The 13,029-nt window shown below is 45.1% G+C and overlaps 2 protein-coding genes across 3 annotated transcripts; one reads left to right on the forward strand and one right to left on the reverse strand.

Moving 5' to 3' along the window:
- Nucleotides 1-302: 302 nt before the first annotated feature.
- On the forward strand, nucleotides 303-8,488 carry pcnx4 (pecanex 4). 2 transcript variants are annotated; one of them, XM_040198680.2, is made up of 11 exons: nucleotides 303-476; nucleotides 1,059-1,833; nucleotides 1,934-2,113; nucleotides 2,648-3,186; nucleotides 3,290-3,390; nucleotides 3,626-3,748; nucleotides 3,929-4,289; nucleotides 5,818-5,921; nucleotides 5,997-7,102; nucleotides 7,212-7,398; nucleotides 7,580-8,488. In XM_040198680.2, the coding sequence occupies exons 2-11, from the start codon at nucleotides 1,136-1,138 to the stop codon at nucleotides 7,829-7,831; spliced, it is 3,651 nt and encodes a 1,216-aa protein (XP_040054614.2). In that variant the 5' UTR covers nucleotides 303-476; nucleotides 1,059-1,135; the 3' UTR covers nucleotides 7,832-8,488. The 2 variants fall into 2 exon arrangements, with proteins under 2 accessions (XP_040054614.2, XP_040054615.2); XM_040198681.2 differs by having other exon boundaries at nucleotides 317-476; nucleotides 1,063-1,833.
- On the reverse strand, nucleotides 8,103-12,222 carry dhrs7 (dehydrogenase/reductase (SDR family) member 7). The gene is made up of 7 exons (XM_040198683.2): nucleotides 11,935-12,222; nucleotides 11,021-11,173; nucleotides 10,747-10,853; nucleotides 10,313-10,552; nucleotides 10,061-10,183; nucleotides 9,726-9,941; nucleotides 8,103-8,840 (listed from the first exon to the last, which is right to left on the reverse strand). Exons 1-7 carry the CDS (start codon nucleotides 12,062-12,064, stop codon nucleotides 8,799-8,801), a joined length of 1,011 nt encoding a protein of 336 aa, XP_040054617.1. The 5' UTR covers nucleotides 12,065-12,222; the 3' UTR covers nucleotides 8,103-8,798.
- Nucleotides 12,223-13,029: the final 807 nt, after the last annotated feature.

Here is a 13,029-nt window from a genome sequence, read left to right on the forward strand (position 1 = left end):
GATGAACACCCAGCATACAACTGCTGTTTAATGACTCGATTGCTACAAATACAGAGGAAATAACGCGCACACACTCAGGTGTAGCGATACAAATACGGCGTAGAATAGGCACATCCTCATTCTGCAGATCAGCAGCATTGACCGTGATTCCTGTGCTGATGGCTTGTCGTTTCTCTAATCCTCATAAATATCGTTCTCTTTTGTTTTGATCATACGTGAATGTAAGGGGGCGGAGTCAGATGGTGAAGGGGCAGGGCTTAATTGTTTTAATCCAATCAATGGGCGCGCTCTCTCCTTCTCGCCACTCCTATTGGTTACAATCTGTCTGTGTATTATGCCGATGTTGCTTGGCTTTCAAACGGTTAGCTCGCTGCTAATGTTAATGTTGGCGATTTTCGCCTATTTTCCATAATTCTACTTATATCTTCAAATATTACACAGAGCTTGGCTACGGCGGTTTTGTTCTCCTTTTAACGGTAAGTTTGTCTCAAGTCAGTGTGAACCCAGGTTGCCAACCTGCTGTTATTTACCTGTTAATGCTAACATGCTAACGTGTTGTCAAGCAGAAAACCTCCTGGCATTGCTAACTAGCTAACAAAAATCTATCTGACGTTTGCTTACGTAAAAAGATGGGAACAGTCTCAAGGAGGTCCAGAAACTCATTTACTTGTAGCTGTTTACCTGGTTTGGCTATATGGCAACTCGAAATGTCCGGGTACTAGCTTGACCAGGTTAGCCCCACGTTAGTGCATCCATGGCTACTGCCGATGTGGAATGTTTTCATGGCAACTCAGCAACTGTTGCTCAGTGGTCCGTGTTTGTTAAACAACAGAAACCAAAGGACGTTATTAATACATCCGCTTTTATTGGAGACCCTTAATACTACGTGCTAACGAATACATTGAACACAAGTTAACTCATGTTAATAAGGCACAGACTAGGGTCTTCTCCTATGACCATGCCAGTGATGTATTGTATTAAGGCATCTATGCCTTAATGTTCGTTTGACTTAAATGCTTCCTCCATTGCCTGCTAACGGAAGGTGTGCTTCATTGCAGACAGCTTCACATTGCATGGGACAATGAATGGACCCCCTACTCCGGCTGTGTGGAGATGACCTGCCACCCCTTTGGGAATGGTCAGAATGGGGCCAGATGTGCCCCTTCTTAACGAGTACAAGCAGGAGTTCTTCTGGAAGCGCTTCCCCCAGACCGTGTTGGGAGGTCCACGCTTCAAGTTGGGCTACTGTGCCCCCCCGTACGTGTACGTCAACCAGGTAGTCCTGTTCCTGACGCCATGGCTTTTCGGGGGCATTGGTACGCTGCTGTACCAGCTGCAGCTGCTTCAGGAGCTCCATGCCACAGTGCTCTCCGGTATGCTCATGTTCGGGGCAGCAGCGGGTGTCCAGGCCCTGGCACTGTACGCCGATCAGAGGACCGGCACGGTGGAGAGACTGGGTGCGCCCAACATCCTGGTCGATGACGAGGACGTGGAATTCACCCACTGTGTCAGCTCAGAGACGGTCCGATTTATTGCCCCGGGGAAGCGGTTCGGACTGAATGTGGTGCTACATACAATGCTCGCTGGGGTGCTCTGTGGCTTCGGGACGTGGTACGTGTTCCTCGGCAGACTGACCGCTCTTTATGACAGCATCGGCGTATCCCTCGTCGTCTTCGTCCTGAGTTGGGTGACACTTTGTATCGCGGAGTATTCCCTCATCGTAAATACAGCCGCAGAGACGGCCACTTTCCACGCACAGGACACTTATGAGATCACCCCACTCACACGGCCCCTCTACATTTTAATTTTCATTGCTGTGGACATGGCGGATAGGTGAGCAACAGCAACACACAGTAATCTGATTTGAATTGAGGAGTCCTCTTTTTATAACGTTTGCTCTCATTATTCATCTCAATGCCTTGGTCTGATTCAGGTTCTCCGGGCCTGCCCCTGAGCTCCAACTGGCCAGCCAGGTTCTCCATGTGCTGTTCCTTTTCCTACCTCTGCTTTGGGCGCTCGGTATACTGCCTCCCCTTGATGCCCTGCTCCTCTGGGGCATGGAGCAGACGCTTGTTTTTGGGTTAGGGGGCTCGCCCATGTCCAGCAACCTCAGGTAAGTATTAAAGAGAATGCTTCTTGGCTTTTATCTGCAGTTTTACACTACAGGAGATCATCTAAAAAGTTGCAAACGACATAATGAACCGCAACATGTCTGTAATTGACACCAGTAGATCCCTCATGTCATGAGATAATAGGAAAAATTCTGTCTCTGCTGAAAATGATATATTTGTAATTTCTTATATATAGTAGAGTGTGTGTGTGAGTCGGCAGTTGGATATTTAGTTTCGAAGTCATTTTGTCGGGGCAGTAATCATGCATTGTATTTGTGGAAAGGATTATTAGTCATAATCTCCACTTTGAGCTCTCGTTTTGAAGAATCACACCAGCATTTTGTGTACCTTGTGACACTTGGATTTCTTACCTCCAATATTTTACAGTGAACGTCTGACCGTAACACATTTTTTGTTTGTTCTTTTAAGTGGGCAATTAGTTCTCAGTGGATTCTAGTGGCCCCATTCCAATGGGAGCAGTGACCGGAACCTGTAAATCATCAGCACTGACCTATTGTGTGTACGCTGTCCCACAGGCTGCTGCTGATGTTCGGAACATCTGCTGGCGTAGCAGTGTGTAATTACTTCATCCCATCAACATTGGGTGTGGTTCTCTTCTCCATCTCGACGGGATTTCTGCTGAGCCTGGACCTCAGCCAGGTTGGCACGCTCTGCAGAGGCCCCAGAGCAGCCTTTGGGGAACGCGGATTTCGAAGAGGAGGGTCCTCAACTCCTCCACCCAGTTCATTTGGCTGGAATCTGGGCTGCAGGGAGCTGCTGCTCTATTTGAGCCTGTTGTTGGTGGCGATGTCAGAGGCGGGGCTGTTGCATCACTTCCTCGGTTCAGCTCAGTCCCAGAGCTGGTTTAAGGGACCCCAGGCTCCTGTCAGCTACCTCCTGCTAGTGCTCTTCTGCTTCTGTTGGGCTCTCAGAGAAATCCAGGGGGCCTATGTAGTTGGAGGGGTATTCCTTAATCCGCTGTACCCTAAAGGCATGTCCAATGTGCAGACTTTCAAGCAGAGAAATAGAGGATTATACATTGCTGCAGCAATCAGAAGAGTTCTTCTTTATCTCGGTGAGGTTGTTTGTATTTAAAGTCTAATATTGTCCAATCTCAGTCGCTCTGTCTGTGAAATCTATTTTTCTTACTAGCAATGACGGTCTGTTTAACTTCACAGTGTCTCCGTTTGCAATGATTGCTTTCCTGTCCCTGGACAAGTCTCTGCATCTTCTCCACCGGGTTTCCCTCAGTGTGGGATTCACACGAGCCTTTAGAGTGGTACGCTCACACTCACTCTTCCTCATAATTTATGTCGATATGAACAGAACAAGCAGAAAATATACACTACAATAAAGACCTTTTTAAAGTGAAGACGAGTAGATTCTTAATGTAACCAGGAGAAAAATCATATAAAAGTCGAGTAATGAAAAACCTGTCGTCCTGGTACCTTTGCACAATTGAGTGTGTCATGCTGAAATCTTGCGCTCAGCAGAAGTGGTTGCTTTTTGTGCAGGTGTGGCAGAATTCCGAGGATGCCCTGCTGCAGATGGTGGTGGTGGTCCTGGTGCGGCTTTCAGCTGGAAACGACACGCTGCCAGGGTGGGACAACCTGGGCACAGGAGTTCAGCTTCTTGTGGTGAGGTCAAAGCCAATGTCTCTCTTATTTCCACCACACATTGGAAACCCCTTGGTCAGTGTTGAACCTGCAGATTTGTAGAAAATGTCTCTTGCATATAGTACATTAAATATGCATCAGCTGACGAGACCTGATGGTGCATCAGTAGATCCCTGCTCTCGATGTGTGTTCCAAACCCAGGTGGGCCTCCTGATGGACCGAGTGACCCAGTTCCTCACCAAGCTAAAGTTCACCTTGACAGTGTTGGTGACCTCGTGGACGGAGAAGAAGCAGCGGCGTCAGTCGGCTGGAACCCTCTTGGCTCTGAATGCCTCCCTATGTCCACTGTTGCTCGCGGTGGTGACCCTGTCTGCACTGCTCTCCGCCCCTCTGCTGCCTCTCTTCACCCTGCCCATCTTCCTGGTGGGGTTCCCGCGACCTCAGCGCAGCTGGCCGGGCCCCGTCGGTACCGCCTGTCCCTGCCCGGACTCCATCTTCTACCAGCAGATGAGTGGAAGTCTGGCCTCTGCTCTGAGGACGGCCTTTGCAAGAGGGTCACTGGGTTAGTTGTCCATCCTTTTATATCTTCTTCCTATGGTGTCTTCTTTTCTTAAATCGTTTCCTCTGATTTTAGGAGATAATGTTGTTTACTGTATTAGAATTTATATGGCCTGCAAATCCATCTGAATATTTTATTGTCATGTTTGTTGAGAGCGTAAGTATATTACAATCCAGTCAAAATAAAGGCTGCAAATTGTTTTTATTATTCAAGATATATTATTCCGATAATGCTTGGTTAATAGTTCACACAATAATGCTACATATGTTGTAATAATGTTAATATTTGTAATTCATATTATCCTAATTTAACTTTTCAATTGGTCTAATTAAACCTGTGACTACATTTATTATTTACAATATTCAAAAGTGAATATATATATTTTTATTTTAAATGTTAATTTGAACTGTCACAGTATCGTAATATGGTTATCGTGGCCTTCGATATTTTCTTTAAATTCCATCGATCATGATATCAATAGTTTCTTGTTTTAATAATCTAACCGTGTTGCTATATTGAAACACTCCTACCTTGACAAGTCCATCGGCTAAACCTTCCTGTGGGTGAAGTGGGGATAGTGTGCGATCAAAGAGCACTGAACCATTACCTCATATGGTTTAATAGAGCAATGTTGTTGCAAGCAGCTCTTTGGAATCTCTTGCAGTAATACAAACAGTCGAGCTCCCTGTGAAGTGACCCAAAAAAAATAGCTGTGATCTGTATTCATTACATTCACATCTTTCTACACCATTAAGCGCATAATGCTCGTAAGACAAACCGATCTGCCGCTCGGATTTTGTTCTGTGTTCCACCCAGACGGGGCCTCGGTAAAAAAAAAAAAAGAAGTGCAGCGAGGGAATCATAATTTATAAATTGAATTTTCCAAACCAAATAAAACTGCTGATGTGACGTCGTCACTCAATCTTTTTTTTATTGTTCTTGTGGTGCTGTAGCTGTGATGTATAATTCACAATAAGTTAGGTGGACGCTCACAGTCTAGCGATGGCAGTTTGTAGTGTTCTCTTGCTTTGCTCACACGGGGGGCCGTGGAGCGGCGAGCGAGGAAGCGGTCTACCCCCCCAGCTTGTCTCTTTCCATCACGAGGTACGGCCGGGACTATTCTGAGATGTCGTTATTGGACCTGACGTTATTCTTGAGCGACTATCAGTGAACCTAATTTTCTTCAAAACCTCACCTTGCCGTAGCTGTTCATCTGCGTTGAAATAAATGTCTGTTTTTTGCCCAGATTTCTTCTCTTTAAGAGACTAATGGAAAACCAAAGCTAAGAAAAGATGTAATATTTAGATCTGTGCAGTCAGGCAGTCCAAACCGTATCATGACCCTCGTGTACTACTGTGATGGTTCATGTCTCTCTGCAGCTCATCCGGTAGCCAGATTATCCGTATTGTCAACAGAGCTGATGAAAAATGAAAGGAATGTGAACCATTAGTTCTGAATGTTACATCATGTCTCTTCACGTGTTGGATGCCTGCATGTACGATGATTTTCTCCCCCCACCCCCCGCCTGTAGGTTCTCTAGCCCCCGGCTCTCATTTCCTCGGGCGCTTCCAGGACCGCATGGTTTGGATAATGATCCTGGAGAGAGGCTATGGCTACTGCACAGTCAACATCAAGGTACCGTGTCCTTCTCTTCTTGCTTTTGAGACTGGCGGCCGTCTTTTACGACGTGACGGTTGTGATCTCTTGCAGGGCCTGGAGCTGCAGGAGACATCTTGCCACACGGTGGAAGCCCGGAGGGTGGACGAGGTGTTCGAGGCTGCTTTTGAGCGTCCGGAGCGACTTGGTTTCACCCAGGGCTTTAACCTGCACTGGGCAAACGCCCTCACCCCCTGTGCGGCACTTGCAGTGCGAGTCTACTCTGATGCCCGAAATGTGCTCTCTGGCATCATCGACTCACATGACAACTTGAGGAAACTTCAGGACGACTTTCTGAAAGCACTGGTCTGGTTGCTCCTCCGACACTGCGTGCAGAAGCATAAGGGATTTCTATGGATTAATGAAGAAGGGCCAGGAGTTGGAGGGAGGAAGTCTCAGTCTTCCCACCTGGCCCAAACCACCTCTAACCAGCCACCTGAGGCTGTCGTGGTGGAATCCAACGTGTCTTCTCTCAGGTTCAGACAGGACAGCTCCAGCCTGACCTCCTTCGGTGATTGGTCGGATGAGGACGACCTATTTGGACCTCAGCCAGCCAGGCGGACGGTGGCATTGGTGACCGCGGAGGCGCAGCTTGGACACGCGTCGCTGCAGGCGGGGGCCTCTCTGCCGGGCTCCGTGGGGATGGACAGCCTTTTTGAAAACATGGCTCTCTCCGCCCTGCAGCCACTGCAGCCTCTGGGTTTGGGCATCGGGATGCCGGCGCTGGATAAAGGCCGGAACCCAGAGATCTTCAGAGAGAGTCCTGGCTCGCTCCCTCAGCTGAACTTCAACTGCCCCCAGTCGGAGGTTTTTAACCTGCCGACAGGGTGGAGGACTGCGCCTCTGCTGACGTCCCGCCTGCTGCAGCTCAGGTCTCTGTTTCCTGACGACTGGTTTCGGTTCTCCATGGGGCAGTTTGGGCCTGCTGTGCAGGACGAGACCTCGGAGGACATGACCAAAGCCCTGAAGGAAGATGAAGCTTTGAAAGAGCTGCACACACAGGTCGCACTTTCATGTCTCATCTCGCTGGGAGCCGAGTCTGCCTTCACCAGCCCCAGTTACGTCTACAGACTCTATTGTGGAGATATACCATGGACGGAAGGACTCGACTGGCTCTCCTCGAGTAAAGAACTTTACCAGCTTGCACTTCGGGCTTTCAGGTAAAATTGCATTTAAGACTTTCTAGGTTTTGGTAACTGATCACAGAATGAGAATGTTTTGTCTGTCAAAAATGTATTTGATTGAATGTGCTTATATGTTCGCCATCAGGTTCAGTTTCAAGTTGCTGTTCGATCAGGCGAGTCTAGGTCCGGTGGAGTCCCCTGAGGAGTTGTTCAGCACCTTGGAGGTCTACGAAAGGGATTGGTACATCGGCCTGGTGACAGAGAAAGGCTGGCACGACAGTGTCCTTCAGGAGAAACCCTTCCTGTTCTCTCTAGGACAAGACCTTGCGATGGTAACCACACGTACCAGCCCATGAAACACATGCTGTCTAAACTGCACAGTCAACACCTGAACCACCACCACCACTACTACTACTACTAGTTCTTATTCATTCATTTAAAATGTTGAGTATTTCAAATGTAGAGCCAATGCCAGTGAAAGGAGCTCATTTAATGGACTGTCCATGTCCACAGGGTACCTACACAGGGCGAGTCCTGTCCCTGCAGGAGCAGCTGGTGCAGGTGGGTCGTCTGAACGGAGAGGGGGTGCGAGGCCAGTGGGCGAACCTTTCCTGGGAGCTCCTGTATGCTACTAATGACGACGAGGAGCGTTACAGCATCCAGGCTCACCCCTTCATGCTGAGGAACCTAACTGTTCAGGCAGCTGATCCCCCTCTCGGATACCCAATTTACTCCTCAGCCCCCCTCCACTTCCCCTGCCTCTGACATCTTCTGCCCGTTCTCCTGGACGTGCTTTGAAGAGGCTGGATTGATGTTTGTCAGTAGGTACTACTACAGTAAAAAGTCCATTTCCAAAGTAAATTATATTAAAAAATTCATGTGGAAAATATAGTGAAAAGAAAAACATTGACGTGAGTTCAGAAGACTGATGTCCGTTGGAACGTTGTTTTGAAATGAATTACTTTGCAAAATGTCATTCAACAGATTTTGACTATGTGGACTACCTCCTGGAACGGCACATAGAAGAAAAAATCCCTCATCATTTGGTTTCTTTATTAAAGTTTGTGCTTAAGTGAATACATTTGCCCACCTCCCTTCTAGATAATTAAATTTTTATTATAATTTTTAAATTTCACATTTTTTTGGTAATCCCCTTATGTCCTCAAAAACTGGACACGTTTTAATGTTTTAAGATGTCAAGGATGTGCCTTGAGTGTGTCTTGCTGTATGTGTAAGTAGTTTAGTGCGATTGTTTTGTTTACAATTCTATTGTTTACAATTTTTGAATGAATTTGTCCATATTCTTCTGTACATATTGATTTTTATATGTTAAAATGTATACTCGTAATAAAATAGCCTGGCAGAAGCGGTTTTGTCACGCTTCACTCAACCAACTTGCCAGTGCATAAAATATATCCAAAAGGTTAGTGCCACTGATTTGTTACATCCAATATACAACTCCCATCTTCTAATGAATGTTGGCTTTTATCCAGAAATCCACATAATCGGAAGATGCTTGTTACATGGAACACAACAACAAACCGTAAAATGTAGGATTTACTTCACATCCAGATGAATTAAATATAAGTACCCATTTTTATCAGACTGAAATGCTTCACAGCAGTTTGTGCTTTTAAATGTTTTTCTTTGAGATGAAGGCAAAGACATACAAAAATACATTCCTTTCAAGGTCAAACACCAGGCAGCAATACTCTTCTTGAGGTTGGGACTTTCAGGAGGTCTTAGGCTTCGTGAAATACGCCGTGTCTGCATCCTGCAACAGAAAGTTAGTCTGTTAACACCATTTCCCAGACATTTCCCTTTGCAACTGTGACGTTCCCATAACCCCAGTGTTTAGGAAAAGATTTTTGTCTGACAACTGTACGGCACAGAATTTGCTGGCACTACAATTTCAGTCAGTCAGAACCACGGGCGAGTATTCCTTCTCACTGTCGTACCCTGACCACCGTCGTCTTATTAGACTCAAGCAAGGTCAGTAACAGCTGAGGCCCCCCCCAGCTGTCAAGACACAGCTTTGCACGATTCAGCTTTGCTTGAGTATTTGAAGTCATTTGACATGGAGCAAGGTTGTCCACACGGAGAACCAGTACAAAGCCAAACATCCAGCAACAACAGACTGGTCCCAGCCCCTGTGAGCACGTTCTGACTAAAAGGTACATTCATCTTCAAATACGGTGAATTGGTGTTTACACGTCGTGTAGGGAGCTTCCCAGGTAAACCCAAACAGATGCGTCCTCATTTTGAATCAATAAATCTCAACCTAGTCTATATCGGCCTGTGGCTGATTGGCCAATAATTACGATTAGTGACCCCGAAAATTCCCAGCATGGCTCCGATCAACTATAAAATAAAATCATCTTTCTACAGAGTCAGATGAAAAAACGTAACCATGTGTTACAGAAGTCTGTTTGTGCACGCATTGTAAAAACGTCGATATTGGTTAACATTTTATAAATAATGTTATACTTGGTTTTTAGCACCTGCCACTTGGGACTACAGAAAAATATAGCCTCTTGGCTAACTGGTACATTTACAGCAATGTTTTGGGTCACTGCTCCTTATCAAATAAACCAATAAATAGTACATCTAATAAATCGCAGACAATGCAATACTGCATTGACTTTGTACACGTACTTACCAGACCAGCTTTGAAATTTTGCACCCTTTTTCTTCCCAACATGTTTGTGATGAACCAGGCGAATGTAGGAGCATACTGCCAGGCGTAGTAGAACAGGAGGAAGGGCTGCTGTGCGATCCACATTTCCTTGACGCCATTGGCAATTCCCACCAACATTAAACGTGCGCACCGACTGGTTGGCATCTTGTGGCCCTGGTTACCAGCAGCGGCTACAGGCTTCGGTAATGGGAAGGAAAAAAACATCACTGAAAACCTACCACTTAAAAAGCTACTGTAATATTACATGAATAAAATGAACGCATGCTATTTTCAAAATCTACAGCTGCATAACAAACCTTGTGCACTTCTTCCGTGAAAGCGTTTTGGACAATCTGCGACTGCACAGGGCCTGGACACACCGTGCTGATGAGTATGTTTGGGAAGTCAGTCAGCTCTGTCCTGAGAGAATTAAAGAAACCCTACGGACAAAACGGGAACAATCAGCAACCGGGCTGAACGGCAAATCACACACAGAGGTTTTATGGAGAAATTAAACCAGAAAAAAACAAACACAAGTCATGTGACTATCGTAGCCGCGGCCCGTTCACCTGAAGAGCATGCTTGCTGGCGGAGTATCCCGTCGCCAGCGGGGCCCCGGCGAGGCCAACCACACTGCTGACGGTCACGATGCTTCCTGTGCCTCGCTGCGTCATGTGAGGCAGCACCTGCTTTGTGATGGAGACCGTACCCAGGAAGTTGAGCTCCATCAAGGCCTGATACACGTCAATGCTGGTCTCCAGGCACAGGGAGCGCTGGCTTCGGCCCCCATTGTTAATTAGGACATCAATCTGGAGGGAAGAATCAGACAAAACCAGAGAATAGTAAAAAAAAACAAAAAAAACAACAACACACAGCATGATTTGAATTTGTATCCATTTTAACTTATGATGTTGAGTTCTACACAGTATAATAACAAGTGAACAGTAAGTTAAACTAATAATGAAAGCTCATTGTATTTTAAGAGGAATAGTAGTGGCCCTACACGTCCAAAGTATTGAATTGCAGCTTTGGCTTTTCCCTCATGCGACGTCCTCTCCAACAAATCCAGTGGAAGCACACGAATATCTTCATCCTGAAGGTCGGAGCGCTCTTGAGAAAAAATAAATAAAAATACAGACATTTAGTGAGTCACAACTGAGTAAGACTAAATGAGAGTTCCACGGCAAAGTATTCAATTCATGTATTCATGTAAATAGGCCTTTTCCGCTCTGCCATTCAATTATATACATAGAGTTGTTTTTTTTTTATTATCTCACCTAAACAGCAACGTTTCACCCTCTCCAGCTCGTCCTCCCGTCGAGCAGACAGTATGAGACGTGATCCATACCCGGCTAGCTGGAGGGCCAGCTCCTCTCCAATACCACTTGAGGCTCCAGTGACCCAAACCACCAGCCCCTTCAGTTTGTTCTCTAGTTAGAGAAGAGAAATACGACAATGCATGTCATGTGTGGGGTCTGAGACTACTCCATGTCAATATCATACTGGCATTTGCCTTTTTTTCATTTTTGGTTCCGGTCTCCCACATGAACAAAATAAGTAAAATATTAAATTTAATAAATTAATTAAATCGATTTTGATCTCAGTCCCACAAGTTTCAGTTTATTAGTTATTGTATTATGCCTAGTTAAATGAAAAGTATATGATTTAAAGCACATGATTTAGTTGTTATTTGGTGTGATTCTTTACGGAGAAAATAATTAGTTGGTTAGCCTAAATAATAGTGTGGTTCAAATACGATTTAACCACAGTTATGGAGCTCAATACTAAAACCAAAATGTATGTAGAGGTTTTTGCATCGTGGGTGTAACCATGACAATGCTGGACATTGGCATTTACTTTGATTCAAAACAATTTGAATACTTTTGAATTACCTACGGATACCGAGTCAAAAATATAGATACTTCTCCCACTTCTGATCCTTCATATTCAAACGTGGGTAAATCATTCCCAGATATAAACACGTTGGCCTGTGAAGCGCAGTCTGACCTTTACAGCTCAAACGAGCGTCAAGTGAGTCACACGCGTCGATCAAACCGGCGGACTCTTTGTTTTTTTTTAAACCGTTTACTTCCTGCTCAGAAACCTCGTTGACCCTCAGGTTTATCGGGTAACAGAAACATTGAAACTGTTGACTCGATAAGAGCAAGCAAGTGAGGTTGAATCAGCTCACCTGGCCTGTGTCCAAACAGACCTGCCCACAGCAGGGTGAAGTCTGCATCCGCGAAAATAAAACAGAGGAAGTTAATAAGTAAATAAAGTGGTATAAAAAACAACAGCGCGGATGCAACGCAGCATTCCATTTCTTGTCAAATGAATTAATCACGTTAGGGTTGGGGTTTAACTTAAGTGGCCATACTATCTAAATCAAGCTCCTGCCACAACAAAACTGCAACAAACGGATAACGACGTCACATCCGCTTGAATATTTTATTTCAGAATAAAAGATGTTGGCTCGTTAATATTGGGTCGAAAACAAATCGTGTGAAAGAAGCCCCATATCATTTCCTCTATTCTTGCCCTCTTCGAGTTGCAGAAGCCACCTGTTATCCCTTTATTTATGGTAAATGGCAGCTTTTTGTAGGAATAAACTTCAACCACAACAGTTACACAGTGTTGCCCAGGAACCAAAAGCCAAAAGCAACTTATACAACACACAACTTTTGGAATTAGAGATTCTCACAAATTAGAACTACTAAGCCAAATATGTACCCAAAAGAGAGATTCAACATCTAAAATGTATGACATACCCTCAATGGTTGGTTTAAAGAGTGTGTTTATGGACATTTACATAAATTTGGCAGCTCCATAAAATAGTACTGCATTTAGGTAGTTTGTCGATTTTGGCGCCTAAACAATACCATACCAAGGAGACCCTCTTTTTCCACATTACAAAACACATTGCACTGCTAAATGATGTCAAATATTATATTTACGTGACAAATATACGTTTTGATTAATAGTCTTTCAAATGCACCCCGTGTATACATTTAAGCGTGATATCCGATTCGGGAGTCTATTTTGCATTAGCTACATGCCTTATGCGTTACAGTTTGAGCTGCCTTTAGGGATGATGTCATTTTTTATGTACGCAACCTGCAACATCCGGGTCCTTTCTCATTCAAACTGTGCCATAAAAGCATTGACATACACGGTCATCGATTGCGCCCCATCCTTTGGAAGTTGATCGTTGTGAGTAAGACCAAGGATGTATTATAAAACAATCCTTCGGCTGATCGAGAGGCTCGAGCTGGATGACTTCCTGTTG

The sequence above is a fragment of the Gasterosteus aculeatus genome, chromosome 15, assembly GCF_964276395.1.
Source record: "Gasterosteus aculeatus chromosome 15, fGasAcu3.hap1.1, whole genome shotgun sequence".
Classification (NCBI taxonomy): domain Eukaryota; kingdom Metazoa; phylum Chordata; class Actinopteri; order Perciformes; family Gasterosteidae; genus Gasterosteus; species Gasterosteus aculeatus.